This window comes from Balaenoptera ricei, chromosome 13, assembly GCF_028023285.1.
Source record: "Balaenoptera ricei isolate mBalRic1 chromosome 13, mBalRic1.hap2, whole genome shotgun sequence".
NCBI classification, from domain to species: Eukaryota; Metazoa; Chordata; class Mammalia; order Artiodactyla; family Balaenopteridae; genus Balaenoptera; species Balaenoptera ricei.
Window position 1 is genome coordinate 94,645,150 of NC_082651.1, and position 14,282 is coordinate 94,659,431.

Here is a 14,282-nt window from a genome sequence, read left to right on the forward strand (position 1 = left end):
GTAAGGAAAGGGGTGTGGAAGAAAGAGTCTCTGCTGCCGTTCTGCCCATCAGGCAGCACCACACGGCCTCCCCTTGTGAAGGATGGAGGCGGGTCCTGGCTCCCCCGCTCCCCTCTCGCCCCACATACCCTGGGAGCTGCTTACTTAGGTCCTGGTCTGGCTATGGGGGAGGGAGGCCTGGGGGGCAGACCCCAGGGCGCCCTCTAGCCTGGAACTGTCCTGTTTAAGCTGGATTAGACTCCAACGGGTAAAAGGATCCTCTTGAAAGTGAAAATCTGCCCTAGGGGAACCTAGATCTCTATCAAACAAAAAAACCAATCCCTGGGAAGCCGCTAGACCCGAACTCCCCCAGTCCAACTCCTCCACATGAGGAGGGCCCCAGCAGGCCCCCTGGGGTCGCTCGGGCCAGAGGCCGTTTTCCAGGTCTGCAGGAATCAGGCCAACAGGGGTATGGCCTCTGAAATGGACAAGGCAGGACGACGCCTGTCTGCCCGACATCACCCAGTGGGTAAAGCTGAGGAAGCACTCTCCACTCTAAGAAGTCAGGGACCCAAAGCGAGACACATCCAAGTCAAGGGAGATTCCCGGCCAGCCAGGAGGCCTCACTGCAAACAGTAACCCAGTTCAGCCCACGGCCTCAGGGAGAATGCGCTTCGGCCAAAAATACGAGAAGAATTCTTACCATCACACAGCCATGCTTCTGGTGAGAATATTATTACAGGTCAGTATGTGAAGGGCTACATAGGTTCCTCCTCTTTAAATATAACTTCTCATGATATTTTAATCTGGCTATATTTCTAATTCGCATTCTAGGCTTTCAAAACGAATTCGGCAAATGTAAGCCAGTAGTTTTCAAATTCATGCCATTCCACTCTGTGGCAGCATCTAACCACTCGTTTAAGTTTTTGACCCGGTGGGGATCTGATTTAATGCAGGCTGTCCAAAAGTTAGGTTCTGGACAGAATCCGAGATGTTAACATATGTTTTCCTTGTAGGAATTAAAGATTAAAATATAGGCACCGAAGGATTAAAAAGGTATATACTGTTGACTGTGAAACACCACTCCAAGGTCAAGACGATGCCAAGAGTCACGACACGGCGATCACAGCGAGGGTGCACAATACTCACGAGGAGATGTTGGTCTTCGCGTGCTCCTGCACCAGCTCTCCTTTGGGGTTGACAGTGAATATCCTGTTCAGAGACACCCCCACCTGCTTGTACGAGTACACATCCTGTATTTGGTAAAGGGTTAATTAGAAGGAAAGAGTTCATTGTAAATACAAATATTCAGATTTGATACAAATACAGGCAGACCGCAGAGTTACTGCGGGTTCGGTTCCAGACACCACGACAAAGCAAATAAAGCCAATCATACGAATGTTTCGGTCTGCCGGTGTATATAAAAGTTATGTTTACACTACACTGTACTCTATTAAGTATGCAACAGCTTTATGTCTAGAAAAGGTGCATACAAAAAACACTTTATTGCTGAAAATGCTGACCCACATCTGAGTCTTCAGCGAGTCCTAGCAGTCACATCAAAGATCACTGATCCCAGATCACCATAACGTATAAAATCATGAAAAAGCTTGAAATATTGCGAGAATTACCAAAATGTGACACAGAGACAGGAAGTGAGCAAATGCTGTTGGAAGAATGGTGCCGACAGACTTGCTCAATGCCACAAACTTTCAATTTGTAAAAAAAAAAAAAGCAATATTTGCAGAGCGTAACAAATCGAAGCGCAATGAAACGAGGTCTGCCTGTGTTATAGAAGTTTCATTAAACTCGAAGAATACCTCCAAGTAGTGTAGAGAAAGAATGTCTCTGGATGTGAAACTAGTAAGTCAGTTGTCCTCTCTGGGCCTCAGTTCACCCCTCTATTCAAGAACTGAGTTAAAAAGTAAACCACCTACTACATCCCCTGCAATTCTAACATTCTTTAAGGTTATTCTGTGACCCATTTTCTTGGGCATGAATTTCAAAAGCAGGAGAATTTTCTGACTGGGAAGTAAGTACCCAACTACATTCTCCAGAATGCTGACCTTTCTAGCAAATTTGGGAAGTACGCACAAAATCTCAAAGTATTACTTTTACCATAGGAAATAACACTCTTAAAACTTGAGACATTGAATTCACCTTTGTGCTTTGTGGTTCCATTCCGGTAGAAAGGGTCTAATCCTATTTAACGTTCTTGTTTTACTAATTTAGCAGGCAATTTGGAATTTAAAGTTTCTAGTTTCAAACTTCAAACTGAAACCCACAAGCCCACCTTCAAAGAAAACTAGATGCCACGAAATAATGACGATCTCCTTGCCTTTAGATGCAGGCAAGCGGCTCTTTAGCAGTTATTTCTAGTAGGAGGAGAATCTGGCTTCACATGGGAGTCTAGGCCGGCCTTTCAGATGACAGCTATCTGAACAGACGGTAATTTCAAGAACTCGTATATACCCGACTACTACTTACAGCTGGTCGGTTTCCAAAGGCAGCATAAAAGGGTTCTGTATTTGGAAAAAACAAGTTTCTGATGTCTGTCAAACACTGGACTTTAAACTTCTCTGGCTTCTTTTCGATCACTTCTCTGTTAAAACAAATAAATAATGGGTCAGCATGAGACCGTCAGCTTCATTAGCATCAAACTACTTTTAACCGTCAAAGGTGCTGGGATACTAAGAGCACTTTCGTATCTTCAGAAGTTAAATATGCGTAAGTCGGCTAAGCCATCCCAGAGAAGCACTAGACACAAAGTGAATCCATACTTTCAAGTCTTCCCACAAGGAAAACACCCCAGACAAGTGATTTCAACAAAGACCTCCACCAGTCATCCAAGGAACAAAGAATTCCAGGGCACAGAGGAAGAGAAAACCTCTCCAGACTCACTTCCCAAGGCCAGCCAGCATGACCTCAAAAACTAAACCGAAAGAGGTAGTAAAGTATGGGGAAAGTGTGGGCCAACCTCACTCGGGAACGCCAGTGCAAAAATTCTAAATAAGTTGAAAACTTTATTGCAATATATTAGCGAAGACCTAAATAAATGAAGAAATATACCATACAATTGAATTGGAATACTCAACATTATAATGAGATATTAATTCTCCATTGGTCTACAGATTCACTGTCATTTCAATTAAACTCTCACCAGGTTGTTGTCTGCATGTTTTTATGGAATGTGACTCAAATCGCTACACAGACGAACGAAGGCCAGAAACGGAGGCACACATTTATGGGCCTTCAATTTATGACCACAATGACAAGTCAAAGCAGAGGAGAAGGGCACTCTTTTCAGCAAATGGTGCTGAGACAACTGAATATCCATACAGGAAAAAAAGAAAAAGAAAATAGACCCCTAGCGCACTCTATATACAAAAATCAATTCCTGGTGAATTACAGACCTCAACGTGAAAGGCAACACCTTTAGGTAAAATATAGGAGACTTTCCTCACGCCCACAGTCAGGGAAGGCTTTGTCAACACACAGAAAGTACAAAACTACAGGGAAAATGATCTGTTCAACTAAAGAAAACTCAGATTTATGGTCATCAAAAGCCATAAACTGGGGAAAGATATTTGTAGCGCTCATAACAAAGGCTACGTGTGCAGAATCTACAACACTCTTACAAATCAAAAGGAAAATAAGGGGAAGACGTGAACAGGCACTTCACAGAAGATGAAGCCCACATGGCCAATAAACACGTGAAAAGAGACATTTCTCACCCACCAGAGTAGCAAAAATATAAACGGCTGACAACGTGTAGGTAAGAAAGTAAAGCCGTTGGAAGGAACACTTCGCACTGTTTGCTTCTGGTGTACGAACTGGTTCAACTACTTTGGACAACAGTTTGCAATAGCAGAAGAAAACCAAACATGTGCACGCTCTGTGGCCCAGCAATCCTGCTCCTGGGGGTATACCCTGGGGCAACACTGCACCGGTGCCCCCAGAGGACACACACAAGCGGCACTGCTCCTAAGAGCAGAAAACCGGAAGTGGCTCAAGCACCCACCAACAGTAGGAAAGATAAGCGGGCTGTGGTGAGGTCCAACAACGGGACCTACACAGAAGCAAAGACGAGCCGACTCTCAACAATCCTGGGAACGGCATGTTGAGCAGTAAAAGTGAGTTCCGGAAGAACATATGATTCATTTACATAAAGTTCACAAATGTGCACAATTCAACATACTGGTTAGGATTACACATACACATGCTAACTATTTAGAGGAGCAGGGAATGACTAACGCAAAATCCAGGGATAGCAGTTACTATTACGGCTCAGAGGGAGGGGTGAGAGCACATCCTCTCGCTTTATCTCGGTCGTGGGCAGGCTGGGTTCACTGGTTATTGGATGATCTCAAGGGTCCCTTTCAGCTTGCGTATATTACAGAGATACTGCATATCTATCTATCTATTGACAGATGCCTTGCATATATTTTAAAACTATTCTTCCGCACCTCAACAAAACGTAATTTAGATGATGATGATGCTGATGAGCCCCAAACTGAGTGTCAGAAGCCCCAGGGGCTGGTCCTGGCTCTGCAAGGACGTCTATGGAATCCAGAACCCTCCTTAGCACTAAAAGGGCCTTACAGTCTACATCTCAGGACTCTTATACAGAGACACATGAGTGACTGTATGATTATAAGTCTCAAACTTCAATCCACTGCTTTGAGAGCAGCTTGGGACACTGCCCTGGGCCCCCAGCTCCGGGGAGGCCTCTGCTTTCCTGCCCCCCACCAGGAGGCCAGACTTAGTTTGGCTTGGCTGTCCCGAATGCAGGCATGAAGGGGAAGAGGAGAGGGTCATCAGAAATGGGCTGGTGTTCAACACCCAGTTATGATAAAAGCTCTCCAGAAAGTAGGCACAGGAGGAACTTACCTCAACATAATAAAGGCCATATATGACAAACCCACAGCCAACATCGTTCTCAATAGTGAAAAACTGAAACCATTTCCTCTAAAATCAGGAACAAGACAAGGATGCCCACTCTCACCACTGTTATTCAACATAGTTTTGGAAGTTTTAGCCACAGCAATCAGAGAATAAAAAGAAATAAAAGGAATCCATATCAGAAAAGAAGAAGTAAAGCTGTCACTGTTTGCAGATGACATGATACTACACATAGAGAATCCTAAAGATGCTATCAGAAAAACTACTAGAGCTAATCAATGAATTTGGTAAAGTAGCAGGACACAGAATTAATGCACAGAAATCTCTTGCATTCCTATACACTAATGATGAAAAATCTGAAAGGGAAATTAAGGAAACATTCCCATTTACCACTGAAACAAAAAGAATAAAATACCTAGGAATAAACCTACCCAAGGAGACAGAAGACCTGTATGCAGGAAACTATAAGACAGTGATGAAAGAAATTAAAGATGATACAAACAGATGGAGAGATATACTATGTTCTTGGATTCAAAGAATCAACATTGTGAAAATGACTATACTACCCAAAGCAATCTACAGATTCAATGCAATCCCTATCAAACTACCAATGGCATTTTTCACAGAACTAGAACCAAAAATTTCACAATTTGTATGGAAACACAAAAGACCCCGAATAGCCAAAGCAATCTTGAGAACAAAAAATGGAGCTGGAGGAATCAGGCTGCCGGACTTCAGACTATACTACAAAGCTAGAGTAATCAAGACAGTATGGTACTAGCACAAAAAACAGAAATACAGATCAACGGAACAGGATGGAAAGCCCAGAGATAAACCCACGCACATATGGTCACCTTATCTTTGATAAAGGAGGCAAGAATATAAAATGGAGAAAAGACAGCCTCTTCAATAAGTTGTGCTGGGAAAACTGGACAGCTACATGTAAAAGAATGAAATGAGAACACTCCCTAACACCATACACAAAAATAAACTCAAAATGGATTAAAGACCTAAATGTAAGGCCAGACACTATAAAACTCTTAGAGGAAAACATAGGCAGAACACTCTATGACATACATGACAGCAAGATCCTTTTTGACCCACCTCCTAGAGGAAAAATGGAAATAAAAACAAAAACAAACAAATGGGACCTAATGAAACTTAAAAGCTTTTGCACAGCAAAGAAAACCATAAACAAGATGAAAAGACAACACTCAGAATGGGAGAAGATATTTGCAAACGAAGCAACTGACAAAGGATTAATCTCCAAAATATACAAGAAGCTCATGCAGCTCAATATCAAAAAAAACAAACAACCCAATCCAAAAATGGGCAGAAGACCTAAACAGACATTTCTCCAAAGAAGATATACAGATTGCCAACAAACACATGAAAGGATGCTCAACATCACTAATCACTAGAGAAATGCAAATCAAAACTACAATGAGGTATCACCTCACACCGGTCAGAATGGTCATCATCAAAAAATCTACAAACAATAAATGCTGGAGAGGGTGTGGAGAAAAGGGAACCCTCTTGCACTGTTGGTGGGAATGTAAATTGATACAGTCACTGTGGAGAACAGTATGGAGGTTCCTTAAAAAACTAAAAATAGAATTACCATACAACCCAGCAATCCCACTACTGGGCATATACCCTGAGAAAACCATAATTCAAGAAGAGTCATGTACCACAATGTTCATTGCAGCACTATTTACAATAGCCAGGACATGGAAGCAACCTAAGTGTCCATCAACAGATGAATGGATAAAGAAGATGTGGCACATGTATACAATGGAATATTCCTCAGCCATAAAAGGAAACAAAATTGAGTTATTTGTAGTGAGGTGGATGGACCTAAAGTCTGTCCTACAGAGTGAAGTAAGTCAGAAAGCGAAAAACAAATACTGTATGCTAACACATATGTATGGAATAAAAATTAAAAAAAAAAGCTTCTGATGAACCTAAGGGCAGGACAGGAATAAAGATGCAGACGTAGAGAATGGACTCGAAGACACGGGGACGGGGAAGGGTAAGCTGCGACTAAGTAAGAGCATAGCATGGACATATGTACACTACCAAATGTAAAATAGCTAGCTAGTGGGAAGCAGCTGCATCGCAAGGGGAGATCAGCTCGGTGCTTTGTGACCACCGAGAGGGGTGGGATAGGGAGGGTGGGAGGGAGGGAGACGCAAGAAGGAGGGGATATGGGGATATATGTATACATAGAGCTGATTCACTTTGTCATACAGCAGAAACTAACACACCATTGTAAAGCAATTATACTCCCATAAAGATGTTAAAAAATAAATAAATAAATCTTTTTAAAAATAACCAAAGAAAGAAAAGAACTGGGCTAATGGTCCATAAAAATAAACGGTGTGACCAGGACTCCTCATTACGGGAGGTCTCAGGCCAGGCAGGTGGTGATGGTGGCTGGTAGAGGGGCCATTGAACCCAGCCGAGGTCCCCGACTGGACGGAAAGCACACAGATAGATTCTCAGAGTCACTAAGACTCAGGCCAGCGATGCAGGGAGAGGGGCAGCTCCCCGCGAAGGAGGGGGCAGCACGTGCTAAGGCTCAGAGCAGAGACCATCTGTCTGGGCAACGGAGACAGTTCAGCACGGCTGCATCCCAGAACCCGGAGGGAATGAGACGGGAGAGGAGGACAAGGCAGGCGGCGAGGAGCCCGTGATGCCTAGCCCGCGGCCTTGGGCTTTCTCCCGAGGGCCGTGACGAGCCAGCGAAGGATGCTGATGGGTGACGAGGCCAGACCCGCCCTTGAGGCTGAATCTCCGGGGCCCGGCACGGAGCGGGGGTGTCGGCTGGGAGGACGAGTAAAGCAGCTATTCTGGCAAGACCTCCGGTGAGCGGGAGGGGGGTCCTGAGCCGGGGCGGGGGGCGGGCAGGCCGAGCCCTCACCTGTGCAAGGCGGAGAAGAGGCTGCTGGGGCTGAGAAGCAGCGGCCCCTGGGGCAGCACCGTGCCCCGCTCGTTGACCCAGTGCAGGTAGCCCCGCGTCATGTCCGCCATCCCGATGGCCCGTGCGGAGCAGTAGAGGAACTTGTACCCGTTTCTGGAAAAGAGACGAAACGGTCACGCTTAATTACAGCATCACACGATAGAGCCATCTCGCGTGCACAAACCCTGATCTGTATCTGTTTCAGGAGGAAGGGCGCTGCTCTAACTCCCAAGCAAAAGGCCGCATTCTATAACACCTTAATGGAGAAAGAAGCCTGAACACCTTTCCCTGCCGTTTGCTAAAGGACCCTCGTGGCCTCACTCGGTTTAATCCTCACGGGAACCTTGTTCCGTAGGTGTCTTCCTCTCGCTTTACAGTTAGGGAAACTGAGGCCGGAGGCATCAAACTGTCCAACTTAGCTGCACCCGGACCGTTCATACATCTCCATCCGGCTGTTCAGCTGTATCCTTCATAATACCCTGATAACACAGACTGGTGAATGCGTTTCCCCAAGTCCTGTGAGCCGTCATCAAACCTGGGGAGGGCATGTGGGAACCCTCACTTTGTAGCCAAGTCAGGCAGAAGTGTGGGTAAGCTGAGGACCTACCACTTATGACTGGTGCCTGAATTTGGGGCGGCCTTGCGGGAATGAGCCCTTAACCCGTGGGGTCTGCACTAACTAGGTAGTTAGTGCCAGACTTAAACTACTGGACACCCAGTTGGTGTCTGAAGAGAACTTGGGAATGGTGAAATGTGTGAAAACCCCACACATCTGGTGTCGGAAGTGTCGCGAGTGAAGAAGCAGATCACAGGAGGATTCTTCTGTTAAACACAATTTTATTACTTTAGGAGAACTACATGTCCCTTTTTTTGAACCGCTGAAAACTTAAGAGTCCGAAATGAGATGCTGTGCTATAAATATAAAGTATATGCCAGGTTTCAAGGCCTTACTATAAAGACAGAATATGAGATACCACCCATTCAGAGTTTTGACATCGAGTACATGATTAAATGGTAATATTTTAATATATCGGATTAAATACATGAAAAAAAAAATTTTAAACCCCATCTGTACACTGATATCTCTCAACTTTACATTCATAGCCCAGACCCCCCTCCTCTTAAGCTCCAGAGCAATACACTCAACGGCACACCCCACATTACCCATCAGATACCCACGAGTAGTACCTCAAACGCTTCCAGGCACCCCACCTCGGGGGTGGCACCCCTGCTAGCCCAGGTGCGAGGCCCACATCTCAGGGCCCCCCCTGGGTTTCTAGCCCCACCGCAACCCATCGGCAAGCCCGCTCAGTCCCACCCGTAACACCATGAACCCCGTGCCGCCCCTCAGTCCCCCCGCCCCCATCAGCGGGACCTCTGACCTCTATTCCTGCAAGAGCATCAATCATCTCCCTGCCCCCCGCCGAGCCTCCACAGAGAAAGAAAACTTAATACTCAACTCTCCAAAGCCTTGCCAGTTCTCTCAGATATAATCCAAATTCCTCGCCGGGACCTGCAAGGCCACTGAGACCTGGTCCCCGCCTTTCTCTCCAGCCCCATCTGCTCCCTGGCACCGGGCTGGACACCAGGTGACCTCACTGTCCCCGCACTCGCCACACCCCTTCCTGCTCCTGCCGTTCCTGCTGCCTGCACACTGTTCCCCTGGGCCTCCGGGCTCGCCTGCCCCCTCACCTCGTCCAGACCTGCTCAGACAGCACCTCCTCGGCGGGCCCCCCCTCGTCCGCCTAGCTAATAAAACACATCCTCCCTCACCCTCACCCCAGGCACTAAGCCCTCGCTCTGCTTTTTTCCTCATGCACCACCGGTCACTAACATTACACGACAGCCCCTTGTTTGACTGTGTCTCATTAATCCATGAGCTCCCTGAGGGTGCGGACCTTGTCTCATTCCTCGCTGTTAACTCCAGCGCCAAAAACAGTGCTTGGCAAGTTAGCAGACACTTTGTAAATCTTTGCTGCATGGGTAAATACAAACTATCCGCTTCCTATCCGACTTACTGCTCCACTGTGAATACTTCGTGCTGGCCAAAGGACTTGTCTTGAGATTTGCCTAATAATATGTTCTTTAAAACCAAGAAACAGGAAAGTGCTGGGACGAAGAGAATCTAGAAATATCAGGTTGTTTGGAATACAGGGATGCATCTGAAAATCAAGCAACCATTTTAATGAAACATCTTTGTATCTGAGCTGTCTAATGAATGCAATCTTTTTTTTAAAAATCACTATTTCTGTATATAGCTCTTCACATCAAAGTCCTAAAAGCTGCCACCTGCAGGGGTCTGAGACGCTAATTTTATTTAAGGCTTGGTTTGCAAATATGCTTCATGGCTTCATCCTGCCACTGGCTGTCCTCACCACACAAGTGTTCTGCTTCAAAGGCCGTTACTAAACGTAGCTGGAAAAGCAGCTCGAGGATGTCCTAACGGGAGAAATGCCTGTTGGTGGCAGCAGGGATCACCTCTCCAGAGCCTTCACCCCCGTGAAAGCTGTGTGAAACGCCAGGTCTTCCCATCAGTCTCTCAGGTGGCAGAGAGTCACCAGAAAGCTTACTCTCAACGGTACCCCTCGTGGGTAAGACCCCTCGCTCAGAAGGGCAGCCGGTAGCAGGACACAGCAGGCACACCCACCGGACACTCCCGAGCCAGGCTGGGCTGGGCTTGGCGTGCTCAGGGGCCCAGCACAGTCCTTCCCTGCAGGAGTAGAGTGTACTGCGGGACGAGCTGTGACGGGAACAGGACACGGGACGGAGCAAGGTGGCCACGAGGGACCCCAGGGCAGGAAGGACAGCCCTGCCTGAAGAGGTACCAGTGAACAGAGGTGCAACACACACACGTGGGTCACACTTATCCCTCCGACATCTCAGCAACTAGAACAGGGCTCTGGGGAAACGCCAGAGACAAAAAGAAGGCATCATTCCGTGGCCAGGCTTAGTACAAATGATTTTCTCCTTTCGTCCCAATCTCTACATCCCTCTTAGAGGCCTGGAGAGATACTGAAATAGATTGGAAAGATTCCCTTTGGGTAACCTTCTACCTCTTCTACTTAATTTTCCAAGATAAGCTTCTATATTGGAGTTTCTCAATTACTAGTTGCCAATGACATGCCCCAGTCACGACAATCAAAGATGTCTCCAGACACTGCCACATATACCATGGGGGGCAAAATCCCCACTGAACGCCAGTGATGTAGAGGAAAGGGAAGTCGGTAGCCCTGCCTGCAGCCCTAGAGGAAGGGTACTCGCCTGCCACCTTAAGAAAGGAAAGCTCAGGGCCAAACTCAGGCTCGTTCTCAGCCCCGCCTCCACGGGCCCTGCCCTCTGGTGCCAGCCAACTTCCAGGTCACGTAGGCCACCGGCCCTCTGCACTGCGGGCCCTCTGCACCGCTGGCCCCCTGCACCGCCGGCCCCCTGCACCGCAGGCCCCTGCACCGCGGGCCCCCGCACCGCCAGCCCCCCGCACCGCCAGCCCTCTGCACCGGGGCCCCCTGCACCGCCAGTCCCCTGCACCACCGGCCCCCCGCACCGCCGGCCCCCTGCACCGCCGGCCCCCCGCACCGCCGGCCCTCTGCACCGGGGCCCCCTGCACCGCTGGCCCCGTGCACCGCGGGTCCTCTGCACCGGGGCCTCTGCACCACGGGCCCTCTGCACCGGGGCCCTCTGCACCGCCGGCCCCCTGCACCAGGGCCTCTGCACCGCCGGCCCCCTGCACCGCCGGCCCCCTGCACCGCGGGCCCCCCGCACCGCCGGCCCCCCGCACCGCCGGCCGGCCCCCCACACCGCGGGCCCCCTGCACCAGGGCCTCTGCACCGCGGGCCCCCCACACCGCGGGCCCCCCGCACTGCCGGCCCCCCGCACCGCTGCCCCCTGCACCGCGGGCCACCTGTACCGCCGGCCCCCTGCACCGCGGGTCCTCTGTACTGGGGCCCTCTACACCACGGGCCCTCTGCACCGCGGGCCCCCTGCACCGCGGGCCCCCTGCACCACTGGCCCCCTGCACCGGGGCCCCCTGCACCACGACCCTCTGCACCGCCGGCCCCCTGCACCGGGGCCCTCCGCACCGCCGGCCCCCCGCACTGCGGGCCCTCTGCACCGGGGCCCCCCGCACCGCGGGCCCCCTGCACCGGGGCCCTCTGCACCGCCGGCCCCCCGCACTGCGGGCCCTCTGCACCGGGGCCCCCCGCACCGCGGGCCCTCTGCACCGGGGCCTCCCTTCTGTGAGCGCTCCTCACCCCCATGAACCTGCCCATCTCTCGGCCCCTCCTCCCACTCCTACCTCCACCTGTGATGAGCCTTCCTCTCTTTCAGAACTCCTCTCATCCACTAAGGCTCAGCTCAGGCGCCGCCTTCTCACTGAAGCCTTCTTTGATTCCTCGCCCTTCCAATCAGAACTCACGTCTCCTTCACGGACGTCTGTAAAATCTGCCTCTCTCACCACACCCCGCCGCAGTGCCTCGTTACGGGCCGTGCTGTAGGTGTCCTTCTTGGGGGTCACAGGGTGCCTGACGGGAGGGGCTGGCAGCACCCCCTAACACACCCGGAACAGCGTCCGGTGCACAGCGGGTTTGCCGTCAGGCTCAGCCCACCCTCGGGCTTCTCACGGAGCCTTGGCTTGCAACAGCGCACACGGGCTCGGGACTGACTGGAACCACACGACCCAGCGGCGCAGTGCTGCCAGCCTAGCAGGGACCGACCGAAGCGATGGTGGGACCCAACTCCGCCCTTTAGGGATGAGGAAGCCAAAGCCGCGAGCGGGGGACAGGTCGGAAAGTCTGCGGTGGGTCGACGACTGCGGCCCCTAGAGCCCAGGTCCCCGACTCCCTCCCATTCGCCACACACCCTCTCCCTTCCTGGCAGACAGTGATGACACGATAACCTAGGAAGACCCGAGGTGAGGGGAAGAAAGAACCGCTGTGGGCAGGAGAAGAAGAAAGATGTTAATGAGTCTGCTAATGATCGGTTCCCATCTTCAGCATCTCGGCTTCAGACGACACATTCCTCAGGCCACAGATGAACTAATTTATCTGTGGAAACACAGGAAGCACTCCTCTCACTAAGTCACGGAGCCACCGATTTCCGGTTACATGAATATAAAAATATTTATCAAGGAAGGTAGGAAATTAGAGCACTTATTGTCCCTACTCAGCCCCCCGCAAATCCCCATTGGCTCAATGATCCAGATATTTTAGGAAACGGTCCTGCTTTATTTTCCTTCTACTTATTGAACACGTATATTTGAATACGCGGGAGTTTCACATCTCTTCTATTTGTATCTGCTACAGCTCTTTTAAATCAATAACCAAGTCCGCTTTTTAAAATCAATAACCAAGCGAGCTTTATATCCTCTCTACGAACAAGGTAATAATCAACCTGACAGGTAATTTCTCATGGGCTGACTTATTCAAACAAGTAATTACATTTGGCAAAAAATAAATACAACTGTCCTCATTTTCTGTTGTTTCCAGGCAAGTGGCCATCTGCAAGACTGGTTTTTCCATTAGAAAAATACTGCAGTGTGTAAAATTTGAGGGGTACCCAAATTCAAGGAAAGCAGCATCAGGAAAGAGTCATCAGTCCAAAACTCAGTGAAACGGCCTCTTCTTCCTGGTACTCTATCATGCTAAACATTTCTGTAAATATGTCTCTGGGTAGTCACAAATATGACACCAACAGAAACGGCCACCCAGCCTTTGCCAGTTCTCAGTCAGTCTCTGCCCTTCTCCCAGCTGGGGCTGCCTAAGACTTGGAGGAGGTGGCATGTGAGACGCTACCTGGATGGGCATTTGCTCTAACCAGCTACGAAAGCCGACACCACGTCCAGCCTGAGCTAGAACTCTAGGATGGCACCAAGGCCACCAAGCCAGGCCAAGCCCTTGGGTATCAGGAAGCCTAGAGGAGGAGGCCATAGAGCTGCCCGGGGCACCGATTCTGGCCTGGAGAGGCTTGGTGAGGACCACGGGGTCTGAGCCGGGCATTACAGGCTGAAAAACTGGGGGAGGCAAAAATCAGAGGTAAAGGCACAGCAAGCAGAAGCCACCATGTGAGCAAAGGTGGGAAGATGGGAGAACGACGGATCCGGGGTGGGGAACAGTCAGACTGGATTCGAGCAAGAAGGTCTGCGGAGAAGCGGCAGCACATCAGGAACTAGCAGAAGCTGACCCGAAACCGCGGGGTCTGAGAGCCACTAACGAGCCTGCTCTTGCTCCCATACAGAGCCCCTGAAGGCAATGGCCAAGCTGGGGGACGGCCAGAACGTCACTGGTCTAACCGTCCGGGTGCCACTGAGGACACACATCAAACTCAGTGAACAAGTTAAGCGTCAAGCTCCTTCCCCTCAACCAAAATGAAAACACAACAAGCACTCTGTAATTCTCAGATCCTCACCCACAAATCGGACTCATTCTAAATCAATCAATCGAACCAA

General features: G+C 49.7%; 1 protein-coding gene across 3 annotated transcripts in view; it reads right to left on the reverse strand.

The window, feature by feature from the left end:
* Window positions 1–14,282, reverse strand: part of LPIN1 (lipin 1) — a 124,746-nt gene that overhangs the window by 4,665 nt on the left and 105,799 nt on the right. For all 3 annotated transcript variants that reach the window (XM_059942193.1, XM_059942192.1, XM_059942194.1), the window contains 3 exons: window positions 7,805–7,957; window positions 2,467–2,581; window positions 1,129–1,232 (listed from right to left, as the gene is read on the reverse strand). In XM_059942193.1, the coding sequence (XP_059798176.1) occupies window positions 1,129–1,232; window positions 2,467–2,581; window positions 7,805–7,957 (372 nt within the window). The remainder of the gene's footprint in view (window positions 1–1,128; window positions 1,233–2,466; window positions 2,582–7,804; window positions 7,958–14,282) is intronic.